Source organism: Nylanderia fulva, unplaced genomic scaffold (genome assembly GCF_048542155.1).
Source record: "Nylanderia fulva isolate GAGA-0341 unplaced genomic scaffold, ASM4854215v1 Scaffold325, whole genome shotgun sequence".
NCBI lineage: Eukaryota > Metazoa > Arthropoda > Insecta > Hymenoptera > Formicidae > Nylanderia > Nylanderia fulva.
Window position 1 is genome coordinate 24,188 of NW_028190396.1, and position 22,664 is coordinate 46,851.

General features: G+C 34.9%; 4 protein-coding genes across 4 annotated transcripts; 1 reads left to right on the top strand and 3 right to left on the bottom strand.

Annotated features, from left to right (window-relative positions):
* Positions 1-1,918: 1,918 nt before the first annotated feature.
* Positions 1,919-3,697, top strand: LOC146722353 (uncharacterized). The gene is made up of 5 exons (XM_085484910.1): positions 1,919-2,237; positions 2,426-2,643; positions 2,875-3,031; positions 3,292-3,394; positions 3,635-3,697. Exons 1-5 carry the CDS (start codon positions 2,006-2,008, stop codon positions 3,678-3,680), a joined length of 756 nt encoding a protein of 251 aa, XP_085341036.1. The 5' UTR covers positions 1,919-2,005; the 3' UTR covers positions 3,681-3,697.
* Positions 3,698-10,524: 6,827 nt separating this feature from the next.
* Positions 10,525-13,025, bottom strand: LOC146722354 (uncharacterized). The gene has a single exon (XM_085484909.1). It carries the CDS (start codon positions 11,873-11,875, stop codon positions 10,892-10,894), a length of 984 nt encoding a protein of 327 aa, XP_085341035.1. The 5' UTR covers positions 11,876-13,025; the 3' UTR covers positions 10,525-10,891.
* A 1,064-nt stretch (positions 13,026-14,089) lies between these two features.
* On the bottom strand, positions 14,090-15,191 carry LOC146722355 (uncharacterized). Its single transcript, XM_085484905.1, has one exon. It carries the CDS (start codon positions 15,083-15,085, stop codon positions 14,159-14,161), a length of 927 nt encoding a protein of 308 aa, XP_085341031.1. The 5' UTR covers positions 15,086-15,191; the 3' UTR covers positions 14,090-14,158.
* Positions 15,192-17,558: 2,367 nt separating this feature from the next.
* LOC146722356 (uncharacterized) lies at positions 17,559-22,027 on the bottom strand. The gene is made up of 2 exons (XM_085484913.1): positions 19,732-22,027; positions 17,559-18,540 (listed from the first exon to the last, which is right to left on the bottom strand). Exons 1-2 carry the CDS (start codon positions 22,025-22,027, stop codon positions 17,729-17,731), a joined length of 3,108 nt encoding a protein of 1,035 aa, XP_085341039.1. The 3' UTR covers positions 17,559-17,728.
* Between the last annotated feature and the right edge of the window lie 637 nt (positions 22,028-22,664).

Below are 22,664 nucleotides of genomic sequence, written 5' to 3' on the forward strand. Positions count from 1 at the left end.
AATATACCAAATCTAGGCTTAGTTACAAATGTGCCACTAGATTATATGCACCTGGTATGTTTGGGTGTTATGCGTAAACTTATTATGTTATGGCTTTCAGGACCACTTAAGATAAGATTATCAAATTCAGACAAAGAACAAATTTCTAAGAAACTAATAAAGTTACGCAATTATATTCCTTCTGATTTTGCTCGAAAACCAAGATCATTAAAGTATATCAAACATTGGAAAGCCACAGAATATCGGCAATTTTTATTATATACAGGTCCTATTATATTGAAAGGAATACTACAAGAAAATGTATATTTAAATTTTCTAACATTACATGTAGCAATCACAATTCTTGCACATCCTACTTTAACATATCAAACTTCTATTATAGAATATGCAGAAAATTTATTAAAACATTTTGTAAAATCATTTCAAGTTATCTACGGTTCTAAATATATTTCACATAATATTCATAATTTATTACATCTTGCTGCAGACGTAAAACAATTTGGTGCTCTGGATAAATTTAGTGCATTTAAATTTGAGAATTATATGTCTACGTTAAAGAAATTAATTCGTAAAACTAACCAACCATTACAGCAATTAACAAGAAGATTTGCAGAAATTGAGACAATACATAATAATGAAACATTCAAAATATATTCAAATTCATACGATATGGAAAAATGTTTTACACGCTCTCATTGTGATGGTCCTATTACGAAAGATTTCATTTCTGTACAACAATATAAAATTTTTTGCAATAATCAATATTATATTAACTGTGATGATCCAAAAAATAATTGCATTTCTTTTGAAAATGGACAAATAATGTCAATTTTAAATTTCATTAAATCTAATGACAATAAAATGTATGCTATTGGCAAAGTACTTGTGTTAGTGGAAGATTTATATACACAGCCTATTTCGTCATTAACTTTAAATATTGGTATCATGTCTGAATATTCTCATCTTCAGACATGGGAGTTTGATAAAATTAGAGCAAAAATGTTGAAAATGCCTTATAAAAAAAATTATATTATATTTCCGATGTTACACACAACTGAATAATACATGTTTAATATTAATTTGCATTTGTAATTAAATAATTAAACGTAATTATAATACTCTAATATAAATTGCAAATATTATTATTATTATTATTATTATTATTATCGTCACATTTTTATCATATTATTTACATCATAGATTATTTATAATTTCAATGCTGATCAATTTTTATTTACAGTTATTATGGCGTATAATATTGTGGAGTTCGAAGATGGTTTACAAATTGTTCCTTCTGAATGGTTAACTGAAAATAATAAGGAATGTAAATGGCCATCATATACAAGTCAAATTAAGATAAATAAAGCAATTATGAAAAGAATATCTCCTTCTGATGATTGGCAATTATATAAAATAATCCGTATTTTTGGTAGCAGCGGTTAGTAATATAAAAAATGTATTTTATTTTTTTATCAAAAATTATATAAATTAAAATTATAATATATATGTATTAAAAGTATATATTAAAATTTAAATTTTAAGTGATATTTGATTATAAAATATATAAAAACAAAAATCTAATTTTTAATATTCAAAAATTTTATACGTTTTAGATACATATGATAAAGCTATAGACAAACTTAAATTAGCTGAACAAATATCCGATATAGATGGTGATGATGGAAATAACCTCAAAAAATCGAGATATCAACGAGCAAAAAAAAATACAGGTTCATCTCCTGATAATTCTGATACAAGCGACACAAGCATCAATAAATTAAAAACTCGCAATGATTTAGAGTTAGATAATTTTCCTAATACACCAAAAGCTTTAACAATAAATAAGAGCAAAATCTGTGAAATAAAGACACCATTAATACAAGGTGATAAGAAAATGAATCGAGTAAAAAAAATTTCAAGTTCTTCTGATAATTCAGATAGAACTGACACAAGCAATGATTTAGATGAAGCTTCTAATATATCAAACGATTTAAATAAAAGCAAAATGACTTATGAAATAAAAAAACCACTGATAAAAAATTATAAGAAAATAACTAAGCCTCCGATACAAATAAGTAATGAAAAAATAATTAATATTCAGTCTAAAAAGTCTGCAGTTACATATAGTAAATCTATAAGTTCACAAGAACATCGAACAGCAAATAAAGATGACCTTGTTCCACAAAATTCAGATACAATATCTACATCCGATACTTGTAATGCTGAGATTGATTTAGGTAAAAATATATCTGTTATTAATTTTAAATTTTTGTAAAAGCTTACCTATATATATATATTATTAAAGTTTTAACTTTTTTTATTTATATCACTGTAAACATATATTTAAAATGGTATATAATTCGTAATATTTATATAATCTGACAATGAGTAGATATACAATAATATGTGTCAATTATTTTTGCAGATTTTCATAATTTAATTATCAGGAAACTAAATGCAGTATTGTTAAATCTTACAACAATTGATGAACGTTTAATAAAGTTGGATAATCACATAAGAAAAAATGAGGAAACGGATTTAAAAAAAAATGAACATTATGATTTCGATTTGCCAGCAGATACCGTAGAACAATTACAGAGAATTGATAATCAATTAAAAAACAAATGTGTTGCTGCAAAAATGGTATATACAAAATATTATCATTTTATACTTACGATTAGAAACATTTTATTGAAATGTCTTATAAAAAGCAATATTTTGGACATATTTATTTATTTATATAATGTTAAATAATTTTAAAGAAGTTAAAAGAAAAGTAATGTTAACTTTTTTTATAAGAGAAAAACAAATGTTTATTATTTTGATATTTTTAGATCATAAACTAATATTAATTAAATTATTTTATATTTTTAGACAAGACAATTGAGCTTTTTAGGAGGTAAGGATCATCATGATGTGATTTCGTACATGATGAAACATATTTTAACAAATAAATTAGCAATGGAATATAGTTGGGCTGGTGCAAAATTGAAAAATGCCTTTAAAAATCTTCGCATTACTATATGTATCATAAGTAAGTATATAAATATTTAATCACAGAAATGTTTTTATTGACATATTTTTGACACTTTATATATAGCATTCTATGCATGGTTATATTGGATGATGCTATTAGAACTCTAATATCATTATTCAATAATATGTAATCATAGGAATATAAAATAATTTTGAATAGTATATATACATATATACATATATATATATATAAAATTAAGTCGCTTTAAATTTTTATATAATCTATAACCACACATATCTGTTTAAACTTGTTGTTAAATGCTGCGCGAACTTCAAGAACCAATTTAACAAATAAGGAAGTTGAGGATATAATTGCAAGATGGCTAATTTTAGCCAAGCAGAGATTTGACCGAGATTTGTAAGTTATATATAATATACCTCAATTTAACTATTTTATCATCTTATCTCAAACTTTTTATTTTTATAAGAAACTGATTTTAAAGAGGGTGAACACATGCACTATCTGTTCATTATTGCGTGTATTAGTTTTTTTAAATTAAATACAACATTTAAGAACTTATTGTTATTTTTGTATAGAATATTTATTGCAGAATTGACTTATTGCACCTATGTATAACAATCACATATTTCTTTTTAGGAAAAAGGAAGAACAAAAAAAGAGATGCGAAAATGAGGAGATCTAAACAAGAAAAGGACAGGTTATTAAATATAATAATTTTAATATATAATAAATAAAATATTTGAACGTTTATTATTACGTTTATTGCACAGTTTATTATTATTACGTTTATTTATAGATTTTATAGAGTTTATTTTTGCATATGTACTTTTTTTATTTTGAATGTATTAATTTCATACACAGTAATTATATATATATTTTATTATTTAAATGGTTACAGTATTAAATACATATGCATAGTTGTAAGTGCAATAAAGTAATTATTAAATATTATTTTTTAAATATAGTATAAAACGAGAAAAGTTATAATAATATATACAGTTGAATATTAAAGTAATTTAAAGTTCTAAGTATTTTAGTACTTTTATGCGTAGCTGTAGCATAAAAAATTAACAATCACTATGTTTATTTTATTAATGCCTATATATTAAAAAGTTATGCACATTTAAGTTTTCTAACAATTGTATCAATTTTTTTTCATAATTCTGATAAAGTGATAACTAGAATTTAAAAAAAATTACTTTAAAAATGATTTATTATAAGTATTAATTATATATGTTAGTGATATAGTTATTAAATATGATTAAATGATGTGATTTAACGTGAATGTGTATTAAATGATAGTTACACACCCACACACACGTACATATATAATAATATGGCTTATTTAATATAAAAAACTGTTAATCTCGGCTCGAATTATTGTGTTACAATAAAAATAAATTCTCGACGGCAATCGGAGCCTGTGCGGATGACATGCACAAAATTAATAAATTAAAATGAGATCTCAAATCAAACTCATTTATTAAATTCTAAACGTTTCGACCCACTTCGGGTCTTCTTCAGTAGCTGCAAAATACAAAGAAACAAAAATAAAAGATAATCGGTACAATCAGAAAATTATAAAACTCGTATACATACAATCCGCAAATAAATTAAATATCATTCTCCTCCCTATTCAAACCGTCCGGCCGTCGGAGTGTCTCCCTAACGGTGACCATCGTCAGGAAGGAAGCAGAGCAGTGACTCCCTTACCAACACTAATCAACATAGTATAAATTAAACGTATAAGATCCACAAGAATTATAAATTAAAAACCGGGAAGAACACTCACCCCGACAGCAAAAACAGAGAGAAGACGATGCTACACGTGACACATCACTCTAACGACTGTGCGGTATTCTACCTCGACACAGTCGATACATATATACGCAAAAAAAACAAATATAAAAATAAAATATGAAAATAAATATAAAAACAAATAATACTTATCGGCACTCATGTCAAAGGTCTAACGAAAAAATCCGGTTATGTATAGTCACAAAGCTAGATTTTGGTAAATTTTTCGATTAACAGATCAAAATTCTCGTTTAATTTGTCGGTGTCGCTATGTAAATTTAAACTATTCTTCTGACGCTTTATGTGGATCATTTCGGATATCAAACGTTTACCTAAAAAAGGCTCCTCGTCCAAGATTTTTACATCCTCCCAATTAAATTCATGGTTCAATAATCTATGTTCCGATATGACTGATAATTGTGACGCGTTTCTTTTTATGTTGCTGCGATGTTCTTTCATCCTAGTTTTCAACAATCTACCCGTCTGCCCTACATACGACGCATCACAATCCATACAATCAATTTTATAAACTACATTATTATGGAGTTCCCTTGGTAACTTATCCTTGTGTACTTTGATGAATTTACGGAGACTGTTAATTGCTGTATAGGATGGAATGACATCCAAATCACGTGTAATGTCCTCGATTCTCTTCGATACATTATTGATATACGGAATATTAAAGTACGAAACTTTTTTCTGCGTTGGAATCTTGTCATTGCATATATTTGCTCTATTGTTATGCAACTTATTATTGTACCGGAAGAACAACTTTTTTAACCGCGCTTGTAATGTTTGAAATATCAATTTGAGAGGATAATTATTAGACAAAAGAACTCCAATCATAGACTCAAAATTATCTTTATGGAATTTCGGATGAGATAGCCAAAAAACTCTATCTATGAGGCTGATAATGGTGCCTTTTTTATGGCAGAGAGGATGCTGCGACTCAAAATTTAAATATCTGCCTGAATACGTCGGCTTATGAAACAAATCAAACTCAATGCTCCCATTATTTATAATAATAGTGACGTCTAAAAAATTCAATCGGTTGTCAACCCCCTCCTCCATGGTGAACTGCAATCTAGGATGGAAAGAATTGAAAGTGTTTAAAACAATTTTAAGCATGGAGGGAGGGGCCGCCAACGCGATATCGTCAACATATCTAAAATAAAATGGAAATGACATTGGAATCGCAGCAATCGCTCTATTCTCCAAATCTTGCAACGTGATATCCGCAATGATCGGTGAGAGAGGGGAACCCATAGGCGTGCCAAAAGTCTGTTGATAACATACATTATTAAACATAAAATAAGTCGAATTCATAATAAAACGAATTGCCAATAAAAATTCATCTCGTGGAATAATACACTCTTTTTCAATATACCCCCATCTGTTAATTAAACTATCGATAGCCATATCCAATGGTACGTTGGTGAACAATGATGCAACATCTAGTGAAACTAGCTTCACATCACTATCCACACATAAACCATTTAATTTGTTCACTAATTGGAAACTATCAGAAATAGCCGAATCAGGTTTCGGAATTGCCTTATGTATTATCTTATGTAAAAATTTTGCCAAGTAATAAAGAGGTGTATTCCTAGATGACACGATGACACGTAAAGGGCAATTCGGTTTATGCACCTTCGGCAGACCATACGCTCTCGGTAAAACCCCGTCCGTGCAGTTCAGGGATTTATATGTTGTTGAAGAAATGTAATTCTTCATTTTCCATCTATTTAAAATCCCGTGTAATTGATTAATTAGGTTCCTAGTCGGATCTTTTTTAACAACAGTATAAGTATCCCGGTCAGCCAGCAAATCACACATTTTGTCCATGTACATATCTCTGTTCATCGCAACCGTGATATTACCCTTATCCGCCTTCATAAATAAAATATCGGGATTATCTTGGATGAATTTACCCGTCAATTTGTAAGCCTTACAAAAACTATTTTTTGTGTGAGCTTTTCCAGACATGGAAATATGGAATTTATTTATTATGGGAAAGGCTCTATTTCTGACTGCAGATCGTTTTTCCACAGGGAGTTTAAAAATATTTTGTTCTATATTTTTCAACAACTCTATGGTGGTTTTATCTTTGTCAAATACTGGCAGACAGAAGTTTTCTCCTAACCGCAACAAATCTCGAATTTCACACGGTATCGATACGGATGATAAAATATGGCTTATATTTTTTGAAACGTATATATGTATTATTTAAAAAATAAAAATGTAATTAAATAAATTACATTTATTTGAAAGAAAAACGTAGAGGAGACAAGGGTTGATTGTAACACGAGTAAAAAGTAATAATCTTTAAAATTAATGAAAAACATATTTTATAGCAGCACTAAAAAGAGATAAATGCTCGGTAAACTTGTATTGAACGTTTATCTCTCCTTTTAGCACTGCTATAGCACTGCTATGAATTTAATTTTAAATATTGGTACTTTTACTCGTATTAAAACCAATCTTTGTCTCTCTTATATAAAACTCTTTTATGACGTATAAATTATATCACTATAACATTCTATTTTCTATTACAATGATGTCATAATGACATCACATCTGTATAAATTACATCACTGTAACATACCATTCCTATCACAATGATGTCATAGTGATATCACATCTGTATAAATTACATCGCTATAACATTCCATTTCTTATCACAATGATGTCATGATGACATCACATCTGTTACGAAGCGGACATTCGCACGTCACTATGACATCACTGTGATTTTATTTTGACATATTTTATCGTCACAGAGCAATGTCTTTGTGACATCACTGTGACATTTTTTGCTATATGGGTATATATCTTTGTAACTAAGCTTTAAATTAAAATTTTATTAAAGTAAACTCCACTTGAAATTAACTGAAGAATATAATTATGTTAACCATTTAACTCTACAAAGTTTAGTTTGCGAGAAACTCGTTTTTTTCAATCGCTTTAACTCGAAAATTATCGACTTCTCAACATTTTCGCTGAGGAAAAATGATTTCCAAATTGGCCAGAGAATTCGGTATTATATGTCATATATGTTTATTTAGTTACACCCAGTATATATATATATATATATATATATACATATACAGGGTGTAACTAAATAAATCACACGCACACGTACTTACGAGTATGCGCGCGCGCACACGCACACTTATACACACATACACATGTTTATATATATATATATATAAACATGTATATGTGTGTATAAGTGTGCGTATAAGTGCGCGCGCGCGCGCGCATACTCGTAACTACGTGTGCGTGTGCGTGTGCGTGCGTGTGTGTGTGTGTGTGCGCGCGCGTGTGCGTGTGCGTGTGTGTGTGTATGTGTATAAATTGAAAGGATTCTATCAGGTATAGATGAAATTTAAATAGTTACTTTATTGCCAAAAATTAATTTTTATTAATTTATTTTTATGAGAAAAATTTTTATTATATTGTAAAATTAATAAAAAAAACTTGATTTTATATCGTGAAATTAATAAAAAACTTGGTGGAAATATATTAATTCAAACTTCATGTATGTATATATACGTATATAATTTCAAATAAAGAGTATATGTATAATTACCATATTGAGTTTTAGAATTTAAAATGTTTTGAATAGTAACTGGTTCATAAATTTTAGTTTCCTCATATTCTCGAATTTTTCCAATGACATTCACAACTGTATAATCTTTGATAGTTAAATCCATAGGGACATTTCCTAAACTCTTAGAATAACGTTTTTGAGAAAAAGCTCCGGATACATGTACCACCTATATACATATAAAAAATATAATTATTAATTTTATAAAATACTTATTAATTATGAAATTTATTATTAAAAATGTTCATCAATAGAAAAGTTTAAATTTTGCAACAATTGTTGTAAGATGACTTTGAAACATATTTGCTAAAAAAGAATTTTCTAAAATTATAAGTTATAAATATTGTAATAAGAAATGTTTTTATGTATACATACATACATACATTTTAAAATTATTTATAATGAAATAAATAATGAGATAAATATTTAACAAAAGTCAATTTCTTTTACAATATTTATAACTTATAATTAGAAAATGATTTTTTAACAAAAAATGTGTTTTGTAAAGTCATTTTACATTATTTATTATAAAACTTAAACTTTCCTATATGAGTTTTTTATATTCAAGATAAAAACAAATTTACATTAAAAAATTTGTTATCAAAATTAATTGATCAATTGTAAATAATTTTTTTAAATTATAAAATTGATTTTTTATTTGTAATATTTTACTAACAGTAAATTAACATTATTTCTAAATGTTAAAATTTAGTTTTGTTATATATAATTTATAAATTATACTTCGGCTCGTATACAATTAAAATATGTGATATAATAAAAGGCCAACTTAACGAGCTTATATGCTATTAATTGAAAAATTTATTTATTAATTTACGTCATACTATACAAAAGTTGAGATAAACGTTTCGACTGTACGACAGTCTTTTTCAATATCCTAATAATATGTTAAAAAATTAATTTAGTCATATCGACCTTATTATAAATACAACAATTATGAGATTATATGACGAACGCAGTACAAAATTCATGTTTGTTGGCATGAGTTAGAGCGTCAGATGCTGTTATATTATGTAACGACATTTTTTGTCACGAACATAACACTTTTTTTAAAAAAATTATTTCTTTTTACTTAACATAATCACAATGTGTACTTTTTTAAAAAACAAGATATCGATTTGTTTTTTAAAAAAGTACACATTGTGATTATGTTAAGTAAAAAGAAATAATTTTTATAAAAAAAATGTTATGTTCGTGACAAAAAATGTCGTTACATAATATAACAGCATCTGACGCTCTAACTCATGCCAACAAACATGAATTTTGTACTGCGTTCGTCATATAGTAGTATAATGGCAGGTATGGCCCGGCAAAACAAACCCCCACCACCGACCCGTCTGGCGCCGGGTCTTATCTTATCTTTCCCCCACCACCGGCGTCTGGCTTTTCCGAGTGTGGGTGTTAGGGGGAAAGGGTGTTGGGGGAAAAAAAAATGGCGACTGGCCCCGAAAGGTGGGGATGAGAATTTTTATTTTTTATTTTTTCTGATTTTCTCTGGATTTGAACCCGGGACCTCCGTGTTTCCGAGCAGGGTCCTAGTATGTTGAGCTAAACGAGATCTTACTAGTCTAAGGATTAGATGTGGTATTTAAGCTAAAGTTGCGTAGAGTACGGCATGGGGGTTCGGGTATACGTATGGCAAGGATAGCTCGTCGAATCAAATGCTCGATATTGGACGGGGGTGGGGTAAAAACAGTTCGGGTATACGTATGGCAAGGATAGCCCGTCGAATCAAATGGTCGATATTAGACGGGGTGGGGTAAAAACATTTTGGCCAAGAAAAGCGTCGTGCGGTCGACCGGTGGCAGGTAGTAGCTGACAATGGCGTAGGGTAATAAAAAAGAACACGCAAATATTTGTACAGGCGAGCATTCCGACTCGCGTCACGATAAAAAATAATAATACATCGTCGTAGATTAGAAAGATGTCAGATAAAATTTTATTTTAAAATAACTCGCTGCTTAATGAAGGTAAACAGGAACATGCATGTGGAGGAAATTTCTGGAAAGAGGAAGTGAAAGAAAATTGAACAATAGTTTTAAAAGTACAAATATGGATTATATTTAAAATATTTTTACAGAACAAAATTTATTTATTCATACTAAAATTCATATTATATATTGTTATAATTCGCTTATTTTTTGTGAGTAAAAATTTTACGAAATAAGTGTATGATTAAACGATCGTTATATTCACAATCTTCGGAAAAAAGAGCGAGAAACTGATTAAGATTATAACCGCTGCACATATAATATAAAAATACACAGCAGTATTGTCCGCAAGTCTTAGAAAAAATTCCTTGTAATTGTTGAATATTCCAACGATGGATGATGGAGTTTCGTCGAAGTCGGATGAGAAATCCTGGATACAAGGGGGGCAATCCGTAGCTGTCGAAATAAGTGGCTGTACCGTGTTCATCGAGGTAGAAGGCGATCCAATGTTCTCCAGGTCGATCGTGATTGTCGGTGTTAGCGACGATAGCCGTCGACCTCGTCCACACCCTCGGAACTCTGTCGGCTGCATAGACTCCAACATGTCTGGCATCGAGATGATGCAATGCTTGTAGAATTTCGCGAGAGTTCATTTTTTTTTTGTTCCGAATACGAACGAGTGTACGGTATTATTTGAACAATACCGGTTTTTACCTCTTTCGATAATGCGTCTTCTTCTATCTTGAGTTGTTTTGAGAGGTTTTCAATGTCAGTTTGCGTCGAGATGGAAATTGTTTCGTTCTTGTCCGTCAACGTCGATGACGATTCAGAAATCACAAATCTCTCTTCTTCTTCTTTTTCAATCTGCTGTTCGTTGCTTTGCTGATTTTTTTCCTCTATTTGTATTTTAGTTATATTCTCATTTACATCGCAAGAAACGGCGGTTTCGTATTTATCGTCGCTATCGTCGAAAGTAATTTCCCAACTTTCGTCAGAACTACAAGTAGCTTCAGTAGAGGTCGAAACGTTCTCGCAATTATTTTGCGCACTTAGCCAGCATTTTAATTTATAAGCATTGTATAACGCGCAATGAAAGGTTCCAAATTTTCGAATCCCGTGATGACCGCAATATTGTACGATATCCTCCTCATCCGGTAGATTTTTAAATGCTGGTGAGGTACCCTCCAAATTATTTATATCTCTGGAAAGTAAATTCCTCAAGTAGTTTGCTTTTTCGTTACCTCTGACGTAAATGCAGCGCGCGTGTCTTGCAATTTCGCGGAGATACGAGGTAAAATATTTCGGATTAACTGAGCCGTCGAACCACTCGATGCCGTGATAATTTCGTGAGAGCCAATTGTTTTCTCGTCTTGCTTTTGCGGGTAATTTTCCAAACGCGTATGGTGGCATCATAATCCAGTGCTCGACAATCGGAGTATCGATCGCGACAACGGCGACTTCCTTCGCGATAAATTTATTGGCTTCATCGCGGAAACCTTGTATGTCGACGACTATGTCCATATTGTGAGATTTTTGTTGATGAGGTACAAGCTCTTAGCGAAACGTGCGCGTTTGGTTGTGTCTCGTACAAAACTGAATTTATTCTAGCGCGTTACATAGTTTCCACTCCGTGAAAAGTGTCATCGAAATTTCCAAAGGAAGAGGAGGGGGAAAATTTTCTAATCGCGTATTACATTACGGTGTATGAATACATGTTGGTGAACGAGTGTTAAAAGCTAACCGGAAAAATCGACGATAACTTGACGCGATGCATCGATTTCTATGACATTATCGAATTCGGCGTAAACGATACAATTAATTGTTTCGGTGAGCGCCTTCTCGAATCTCGCTTCTAACCGTAGACTTCCGTGTTTCACGAGATTCCAATGACCGGCGCAATTAGCGGATAGATCGGGTGTAAGATCAAAAGCGAATAACGTATATCCCCGAGAATAATCATCTCTACTTATAGAATTTCCCTCGTTCAAAAAATGGATACCCGTCCCTGAGAAGAGCGTATGATAAGCTTCGATGTAAAGCGGTTCGCGAGACGAGAAAACCGGTTGTAACGGTCTACTGGGTATTTGTGTACCGTCGACGTATAGCGAGAAGAAATTTATTCCGTAATTTTGGAAATTAAACGGATTCAATTTTCTGTCACCGTTAAACGCTTTATTATCGACGAAACCTACTATTATTCGTTTCGGCAATTGTCCCAGTATTACATTATCTAACGATTCACCCACAACCCCGCTGTGAATCGTGAATGTTTTAATTTCAACTCTCGTAAGCGGATACTTGGCGGTAACTTTGCTCAGCATTCTAGCATGCGCTAGTAATACTCCGGAGCTTATTTTCGCTCTTCTCACCATTAGACTTGCATCGAGTATACGAATTTTCGACGTGCAATTAGTTTCTATAAAACAAAACGTATCTTTCGAACGCACGAGTCTCAACCGCACCTCGACGCCATTAATTAAGAATTTATCCTGATTGAAAACGTCGCAATGGAGGTGACCTATAAGATCTAGCGCGCGCCCTCCGCGTATGTAACGAGCTCGTCTCGCTATAGCGGTATTGCCTTCCGCTCCTGCCGTATCGTCCATGTGTCCGGGTGTATCCGCATCCCATAAGCACGAGGTTAGATGGGAAGTTTTTGCGGGCGATGAATAATTTAACAATGCTTCGATGTACGCGCGGTACGCATAAGCGTTGTTTGGAGGCGACACGAGCTTTTGATTGAAATACACGTCGATTTGATTGAAGATGGAATGAAGAAAATGATTTACGGGGCCCACGTTGACGCCTGATCCGGCGGCGAGACCGGGTAGCGGCTCGGTTTCTACGCGTACCCGAAGACTTAGTAACGTGTGTGTGAGATCTAAATATTCTTCTCCGTAACCCGGGATGACGAATTCTAGCGGGGAGTCGTCCGAAAGCGAGGTCACGGGTTTGTAATGAATCCATTGCGAACTTTCGATGCTAGTTTGCGTGGGCGGTAAAGAGAAGAGATCGAGCTCGCTCTTTAAACACTCGCTCGAGTGTGTGTGTGAAGAAATGACATTCTTTTCTATCGTCGCCCGCTCTACCAGCGTTATTGTCACGGACAAGCGTATTTAGAAATAATGGTGATTATGAAAATATATCGTATACTGTGCGCTTTTTACCGCTACTAGCTTTACGTCGTTTCGCGGACGATTTGAGCCTTTTTACAGTCGAGCGATTTTTCCTCGTATTATTTTTAGTTTTTTTTGTATTTGTTCTTTTTTTCCCACGAGACTTGATTTTCGATAAACTTTTTTTCTTATTTGTCTTATGCCGTTTACGCGACACGGTTACCGAGGATTTAGCGACGTGAGTCTTAAGCCTGCCGAAAGGAAACTGCGCTACATGAATTTTTTCATCTGATTTATATCCCGTACCCTTCATTAGACTACTTATTTTTTCCCTAGCTTTTCTCTTAAGATTGTCACGCGATTGTTCAAAACGATGTTTGACAGCTACCTTTAACGGCATTTTATTTTCAACATCCTCGATTATATTAACCCCGGCCCGCAAAGCTTCTTTACCCACTGCCCCTAGACCTCTAGTTAAATAAGGCAATACACGTCTGAACATTCCTCCGAGAAAACTACCTATTCCATGACCTCGTTGATAGGGTGAACCGACAAAAACTCGTGGAATTCCGCCACCGCGAGTTCCACCGCTTTGTAATTCGTTATAATACTCCGAATAATAATCCATATTAATGAACAAATCCCTTCTTTCTTATCAAAAAAATCTTTACAGAGTATTTTTAAAAATCTAATCGATACGTTTGAAATGTAAAGTCACCGTTAACGTGCCGGATTCAAATGGTATTTTGTTTCCAGTATCGTCTTTTATATCGATTTCAATCCGTCGGAAATTTGTTAGGCGCAGCGGGATATAATGCAGAGGTGAGAAATGTTTTACCTGATTCGTTCCATATTCGTAATCGCGCCCACCCCCTGTGACAGGCACTATTCGGAGAAGAGGAGTTTGCACATCTCCTGTTATGTAAGGTTCGCAAATATCACAATAAACGAACAGTTTATCGGGAATACCCCGCGCCAAACTACACGCTTCGTAACCATAGAATCCCTCGTCACGTACTCCATTTTCGTCAAGAAAACCGAGTTTAAGAAAAATTGAAGTAGATTTTTCTTTGGAATTAAGCTTAGATGTCGTGAGCATAGAACAATAGATACTTTCCCCCTTAGGAGCGTTATAAAGAAAATCAGCTAAACCGATCATTTGCAAAAGTCTATCGGAAAAATGCATATAATGAATCAGATTGCAACCAGCAGGACACGCGAGGGAGAACAAAATACTACCGCCTGTAAATTTTTCTTGCTTCAAACGAAAATGGGAACCGACTTCTTTGCATGACGAATTAATCATGGAGACGAGCTCTTCCATGTTATTATAAATGCCGCACGGTATTGAGGCTTCCTTCGAAGTTAACACCTCATCTTTTTTATTTTTCTCTTTAACTTGAGAGTCGATATCGACGAAACTGAGTATATTTTCTCCGCGCCTTACATGAAAAAAGGTATTAGGGTATTGGATTTCGCTCAACGCGACTTCCCAGTCACCGTGTAAGTGCAGCGATTGAGGTAATTCCGTAATGAACGACGAGGTTTTATTGTCGGGGAAATAGCGCATGCTGCTATTGCTTGGAAGAACCAGAAGAAATTGATCCGCCCTCATTTCGAAGAATAGTTAAATTCGAAGCGGGTATCCAGGAGTTAAATTTAGAAGGATAACCTTGCCAGCTAACTAATAATTGTTTATTGCTACCGCGTCCCCTGCTTTTTATCACACGATTGACGATAAATTCCTCGTCGCGTAAGTCTTTAATAACCGGTGCTAATTCTTGTTCGTAAAAAATTCCGTCTATAACTTCACCCGATAAATCGCTTAATTCATATACGCGGGGTTTTCTCCATTCGAGAACTCGATGAATTCGAAATATCTCCTCGCTCCACTTCGCTTCGTATCCTTTCTCGAAGATTACTTTTGCTCTACTGACGCGTACGAGATCGTTCACGCGGTATTTAGCCTTTTGTTTACGCCCACGCTTCTTTTTCTTTTCTTTATCGTTATCCCATCGTCGTTTCATATTTTCACACGCGGTACGAGCATTTTCTCGCGTAACGACAGCGGGTTGCATTTTGATGGTGGAATGACGGGTATGATTGTAAGCGTGAACAATATCTTGTAAAACATCAAAGTAACGACGTGTATTTTTATGCGTAAAATAACGCCACATCCGCTCCTTGAGTGTTCTATTAAATCGTTCCACTATAGACGCTTTAATATCGGGATTGCGCGTTACGCGAAAACGGATGTCTTTTTCTTTTAAGAAATTTTGTACAGGGCGGGCGATAAATTCTTTGCCTTTGTCGGTCTGTAAGTATACAGGTAGTCGACCCTCGTTTCTGGAAAATATTTGTTGAAAGGCCTTTATTACGCAGGTAGCTGTTTTGTCACGTAAAAGTTCTACCCAAACAAATTTACTAAGCACATCGATAACCGTTAATAGATAAGAATAGCCGTCATTATAGCTCTTGAGATTACGAAGATCGATTAAATCGGCTTCCCATAAATCATCGATATTTGTTACGTTATAATGTAAACGAGGAAATTTTCGTCGTACCGGACGATGCAGCGTGTATGCATCCTGTGATTTAAGCCACTCGACGACTTTGTTACGCGTAAAATTCGGTTTAACGGCTCGCGATAAATTGTCCACCGCAGAGTAGCCTGCATAATGCGAGGGGTCGTAATACAATTTTTCGAATTCCATCAATTGAGATTTATCCAATCGAGTAAACCTCTTCTTCTCTTTGACGGAGAAACTATGTTATATGGTAATGTTCTATCGTCGTCACCGTCGTCGTCACCTTCTTCGTCGGCGGATATAAATTGCGTATCTCCTTCGGTTTCACTCGCTTCGTCTAACCTGTGACTGTGCGATTTTGAACGTGTGATCGGAGTGGAGGATCCGCGAGGTAACGCGGTAGTAATATAGCGAGATCGCGCGCCTACTTTTAATAACTTTTGATTTCCTATGAGACGCGGTGACGTACCTATGTCACGTAGTAATCGAGCAAACTGATTTCTTCCGGTTGCTTCTACCGTTTTTCTCTCGCGTACCGTATCGTTTATAAGTTCCGCGATATTCGAACCCTCCACAATGTCACCGTCTATAGTTACGAGCCCTTGTCTATTCCAGTTAATCTTAGATGACGGAGTATCGAGCAGATGCTTCATTAGTAAGCGTGCTTTACTACGATAACTTTTCGGAACACTATTAAGTATTTTTTGTATCATTTCCGCTGATTGAGCGCGTTTTTTCTCGAAACTACTACTACTAGCGGCGCTAATGTTACCGTCGCTGGTAATTAAAGTTTGCGTTTCCATAAGTTCATCGTCATCATCGAAATTATCATCCTCTTGCTCTTTCGTGTCTTCGTCCTGTTCTCCATCGCGTTCATCGCTGGCGTGCACGTTTTTGCGTAAACGTTTTCTCGCAGCACGAATAAATTGAAGATAACGCTGAAGTACCTCCTTATACATTTTCCATCTTTCGTCCTCGCTGACCTGAGGTGTGAGATTCAGAATACGCCACATCTCTGCATCGAGGCGTGACAAAGGAGTTCCCGGGGTCCGTACGGAATTATTAGTATCATTTTCCACATTCGATATCTCGGTAATTTTATTCGATGAATTATCGGCCGTCGCGTTAGAGGAAATTTCCGGTTGTCGCTGCAGTCTTTCGAGATTTTCCGACGAAATTAAAACCATTTTTTTTGCTCTCTCCATTATTGAATTGTAAATATTTTATCTTTTTCACATTTGACGCAACAAATATACATAGAATAGCGCCCCTTTTTTAATCTCCAATGATCCGGGATAATATAGCTCCGAGTATAGGAGCAATAAGATAGGGTAAGAATCCGCCGCGTTGCACCAATAGTTTTCTCTTAACTTTCAAATTACCTTTTTTCGCAGCAATACGCCGTAGGATCGATTTATGTCTAGCAAGGCGTTTTTTTTCACTACTTGCAAGCGGTACGTTACCTTTAAGAGTATTGAAAACGCACTCTTGAATACACTTTATGAGATTATTATCGACGGTACGTAAAAACGCTGTTCTTTGATTTTTTTTCAGATAACATAAAGTTTTCAAAAGATTCGTGTTTCTTTCGCCGATAGATCGTCTAGCGATTTTTACCGCGCCGTCGGGTGAATTCTTCGACGACGATGATGCCGGTTGCGATTTTTTTTCTTTTTTTACCATCGCAGTGTAATTGCACGAGTGACAAGTCGTGTGTGAATACGAGTCTTTTATACGCCTCTTTTGATCGATCTACGTGGAATGTACGCGTAATGCAGCTTATCGTTGGGAAAGATACACGTCCGAAATCGATATTCATCTGGAGTCGATTGTTTTAAATCGAGCAATAAATACCCGTGAGGCTTCGAGGTAGCGTCGTAGTACGCTTCTTCCATAAACTTAGGATCGTCCGGATATACTTGACGAGCTAAATGCCGAATTTGCGCGCGATCGCGTGGATTTTTGAAAACTACTATGTAATTCGCATTGAGAGATATGTCGCGTTGTCCGCGTCCCTGATGGAAAAGATTTTGCGAAATGAGAATAACACTGAGATTCTTATGATGGCTTCCTTTAGTAAATAGATCTACGATAACATCGCACGATGACGACTCTCTCATAAGATCGTCGATTATCACTAATTTCGGGGTGTGTGGATCGTAAGAATAATCTTCCGGGCGCGGTAAACCCTCGTGAAATTCGATTATATTTTTCTTCGAGTTTATCGGAATGCTATTTGCATATACGTTCTTTTTTCTTACGCTACTCTTTTCTTCTCTTTCATTTTCATCGCATTGCAGGCGTTGATAGGCATCTTGCCACTCGGCGTAATAAAATAAAATTCTCTCGAATCGAGTATCGGACACGTTGGACAAATAACGAAGAAATGTTTTCACGAAAATCGTTTTTCCACATCCCGTAGGCCCGCAGACGATCGACGTCCAAGGATGTTTCCAGCGTACATCCATTTTCCCAAAATGAACGCGATATTCACCGTTTACGTACAATCTCGTAAATGAAAGAAAGTCTAATCCGGCGCGTTCTTAAAAACAAAAAATTAGCGTAAAGAGCGTCCGTGTATTTAAATTTTAATATTACTCATAGTATGAAATGAGTTACGACGAAAAAAGCTTATTCGCGCACCGGGGGCCAACCCGCGGCGGTCGCATGCTCGTGCTAGCGAATAGCGCCGATCAGCTGACGAACGCCGATCAGCTGATGAGCGCCTGGTTAGCTCGCAACTACCGATCAGCTGATGAGCGCCTGGTTAGCGCACCGCTACCGATCAGCTGACGAGCGCTACGTTGCGCTGCCCACAATCAGCTTTTAATCAAATGTTCTCGTTGGTGTGTATGTCTTGCGATAGCGGACGTATGTGAGTTCGGCATGAATATATTTGAATATATAAAAATTGTACGTAACAAGAATTTTTTAAAAATTAAATATTTTTATGTTAAAGTTTTTCAGACAAAAAAAATTATATTAAAAATTTTGTTAAAAATTTAATATTTTACTAAATAAAAATGATTTTGCTTAAAAGGATAATTATTAAAACTAAAATGGGAAAACAATATTTTTATTAAAATATATAAATTTTATTAATAAACAATATTTTTTATTAAAAATATAAATTTTTGTATTTATATTTACAAAGTATTTTTTCTTATTACTAATATCTACATCTTCTAACTTTAGTTAAACTACTCCTTGTCCTTCCTATTATAAAAATAAAATTAAAACTACGGGTATTTTAAAACTACGATTTATAAAATATAATATAAAGTATAATATTTTATAATATTTTATGAAATATATATATATATATATACATTTTACTTTTACAATATTTACACTTTTATATAATATTTGCATTTCTATGCAAGTGGCGGAAAACGTATCTTCGTAACGATAGAAGTGCGAAGAGGAGAGCTATGTCATTGTTCCGGTAAATAACCGTATGGAAGAGAATATCGATTTTTGATAAATCTTCGTTTTAATAACACAGTCTTGCATATTTTTGTTTCGTCACGCGTTATTATATCGTGAAATGCGGTTCGCCGAATGGCTTTAAAACGAAGATTTATCGATGTCCCAGGAATCGCCTCTTCAACTTGCTCTCCGCGCGCTCTCTCTTCCCGTTCCTCTTCTTCTTCTTCTCTTTTTTTACGTAGCAATAATTCTCTAATACTATTAAAATTAACTAAACGCGAGTTTTCAAAATTCAAGGTTATACCCTTTACTTTGCAAACTTCGCGTGTGAGTCCTTCGGGTGTACGGACCACATATGCGTAAAATTTCGGACCACCGGATACGAACGACTCAATGTAACTACCTTGTCCGTAGCTAGCGAGTTCATCCGTCATGTCGCCTAAAAAATTACCCGTATGCGGTTCGTATTCCTGCGGATCTCCGCGACTTACATAAATACAGGAATCCGTGTCGTAATATAAAACACGCTTGTCTAATTTTTCTAAATAATCGTACAATTTTAATCGCGCTTGAGCCGTCGTGTAAGCCGCTATTATAACATTAGTAAGAGGCGAAGGTACGATAGCCTCTTCTCGTAGTCGAAACGAAACATATATCACCTCGTCGTTTACAGGCAATATATCGGTTATTTCATGCTGAGGGCTAGTGAGCAAACTCATTAATCGTTCTTGTGTTTTGACAATTACGGTATTCGGTAAGTTTGCACGTTGACCAAATTTACCCCAAAAAGAATTCAAGCATAATTTAGCCACCGAGCGTAAACCGGAATTAAGTGCAATGTTATCTTTTTCAAGAACGATTCCTTCTACTTCCTCATACTCGCGGATGTAACGCTCTTTAGCAACATTATCGACACAATCGCTCGGCCATCCGGTAGCTTCTTGCTTTAATTGTAAAAATGTATTGATGTATCCCGTAAATAGACCCCCTTGCCGCGTACCGGGTTCGTAACGAGTGATGTTATATTGCCAAATCTCACTAACCCCTGTCACGAAATATCCTTTCTCGATTGCTTTTCGTAATTCGCACGATATCCATGTACCTTCGAATTCGCGTTCGTGAGCTTCGTGAGTACACGCAATCTGAGAAAATGTTTCGCAGCAACTACGACATAACGCAAATAATAATTTGCCCTGCACGCGATAGGGTAATACAGGATGAAAGAGATCGCGGGGAGGAAGTACTTTACATCGCACGACCCCCTCGACTGAATCGAAATTATATCCCGGTGATAATCCGATTAACTCCTCGCATTCCTCACCTACGTATATTGTCGGGTGACCAATCGGAAAACCACCGGTCTTCAACACAAACGGATACAGAGAACATACATCCACGTAACGTATTTTTTCCGTACCCGTGATCTCGTATCGCGTCACGATATTTCCTGTGCGTCCGCCGTAAAATGAGTCTCGGGGATCGAGCGGTTTGGCGTCTATCATTTGATGTCGATGTAAATATTCGCGCATCTCGACATTTTCATTCATCTCGCGATCAAAGTCGCATTCCCATTTCTCAATCACTCTATATCCACGCTTTCGAAGACGAAATGTCGTTGCAACTGTGTGCTCGTAACGTGAATCACACGTATCTGTACGATCCGTCGAAAGCAGTCTGTCGCGATTTACCCGAAAACATCTTGGACAACCATGCCAAAAACAACCGTGAAATTGTAATGCGTAATATTGCGTTACGTTATTTTCTACCGACTCGTAGTATCCATCGACTAGCGTACCATCGCGTAATCGATATTCTCGAGCGCGACCGCCATGGATAATATGATGTCCGAGCTCCCGCTCTTTCCATATCAACCATTGCAGGGCTTTACGCGAGTGAATATTCGCATGCCTGTATCCCCCCGTTGGAATAATTCCGATCTCTCTTTCGCGTAAAAAGTTTTTTCTAAATACGCGCATACACGTTGAGGCGATGGTTGTGCATTCCTCGAATGGACACACGTTTCCACGCTCTAAGAATATTTTTCTAAAAGCCATACACGCTCGTCTAAGGATATCTACATCGTTACGACAATAAAGCAATATTTCACGTTGAAAATCAAACACATAATTCGCGCGTGTCATCTCGGAGTGCCACGCGAGAAATTTTTCGCGTTCTTTTATTTGCATAGAATCGGGTGAATAATATTGAACACCGGGTAACGCTCCGACATAAGACTGATTATCGATAGTATTAAATAAATGTGGAAAAATGCCTTTATTCGTACCTTCTGCCAGTCCGAAAGCTTTGGGTAATTCGGATAAACGCATCGGCATGTAATTGATACTATCGATAAATTTCGTATGACCTAGCGTTAATACAACTATTTTCGTTCCGTTTAAAATTACTTGAGGCTCTAAGACATGGTTTTCCACGATATATTTCAAAATAAATTGCGCGTCGAATGACTTCGCGTTATGCGCGATGCAGATTATTTGTTTAAAATATTTTATCGGTCGCGTTACGAAATCTACAAATTCCTGCACGGGGTTGCGACGAAATATAAATTCGCGAATACCGCACCAACGACATCGCACCGACATTTCATCTATTCCTGCACACTCCTCGCAAATTTGTTGAGCGACGCAGAGCGTAGGTACGTGAATTTTTACATTTGCAAATTTCCGACGGATTGAAATCGATATAAAAGACGATACTGGAAACAAAATACCATTTGAATCCGGCACGTTAACGGTGACTTTACATTTCAAACGTATCGATTAGATTTTTAAAAATACTCTGTAAAGATTTTTTTGATAAGAAAGAAGGGATTTGTTCATTAATATGGATTATTATTCGGAGTATTATAACGAATTACAAAACGGTGGAACTCGCGGTGGCGGAATTCCACGAGTTTTTGTCGGTTCACCCTATCAACGAGGTCATGGAATAGGTAGTTTTCTCGGAGGAATGTTCAGACGTGTATTGCCTTATTTAACTAGAGGTCTAGGGGCAGTGGGTAAAGAAGCTTTGCGGGCCGGGGTTAATATAATCGAGGATGTTGAAAATAAAATGCCGTTAAAGGTAGCTGTCAAACATCGTTTTGAACAATCGCGTGACAATCTTAAGAGAAAAGCTAGGGAAAAAATAAGTAGTCTAATGAAGGGTACGGGATATAAATCAGATGAAAAAATTCATGTAGCGCAGTTTCCTTTCGACAGGCTTAAGACTCACGTCGCT

Coding starts and splice junctions, on each gene's coding strand:
- LOC146722356 (XM_085484913.1), bottom strand. CDS start 22,027: ATGTCGGTGCGATGTCGTTGGTGCGGTATTCGCGAATTTATATTTCGT. Junction 18,541..19,731: donor CGAAGTTTGCAAAGTAAAGG/GTATAACCTTGA, acceptor TTTGTTTTTAAG/AACGCGCCGGATTAGACTTT.
- LOC146722353 (XM_085484910.1), top strand. CDS start 2,006: ATGACTTATGAAATAAAAAAACCACTGATAAAAAATTATAAGAAAATA. Junction 2,644..2,874: donor AATGTGTTGCTGCAAAAATG/GTATATACAAAA, acceptor TTATATTTTTAG/ACAAGACAATTGAGCTTTTT. Junction 3,395..3,634: donor CAGAGATTTGACCGAGATTT/GTAAGTTATATA, acceptor ATTTCTTTTTAG/GAAAAAGGAAGAACAAAAAA.
- LOC146722355 (XM_085484905.1), bottom strand. CDS start 15,085: ATGAGGGCGGATCAATTTCTTCTGGTTCTTCCAAGCAATAGCAGCATG.
- LOC146722354 (XM_085484909.1), bottom strand. CDS start 11,875: ATGGACATAGTCGTCGACATACAAGGTTTCCGCGATGAAGCCAATAAA.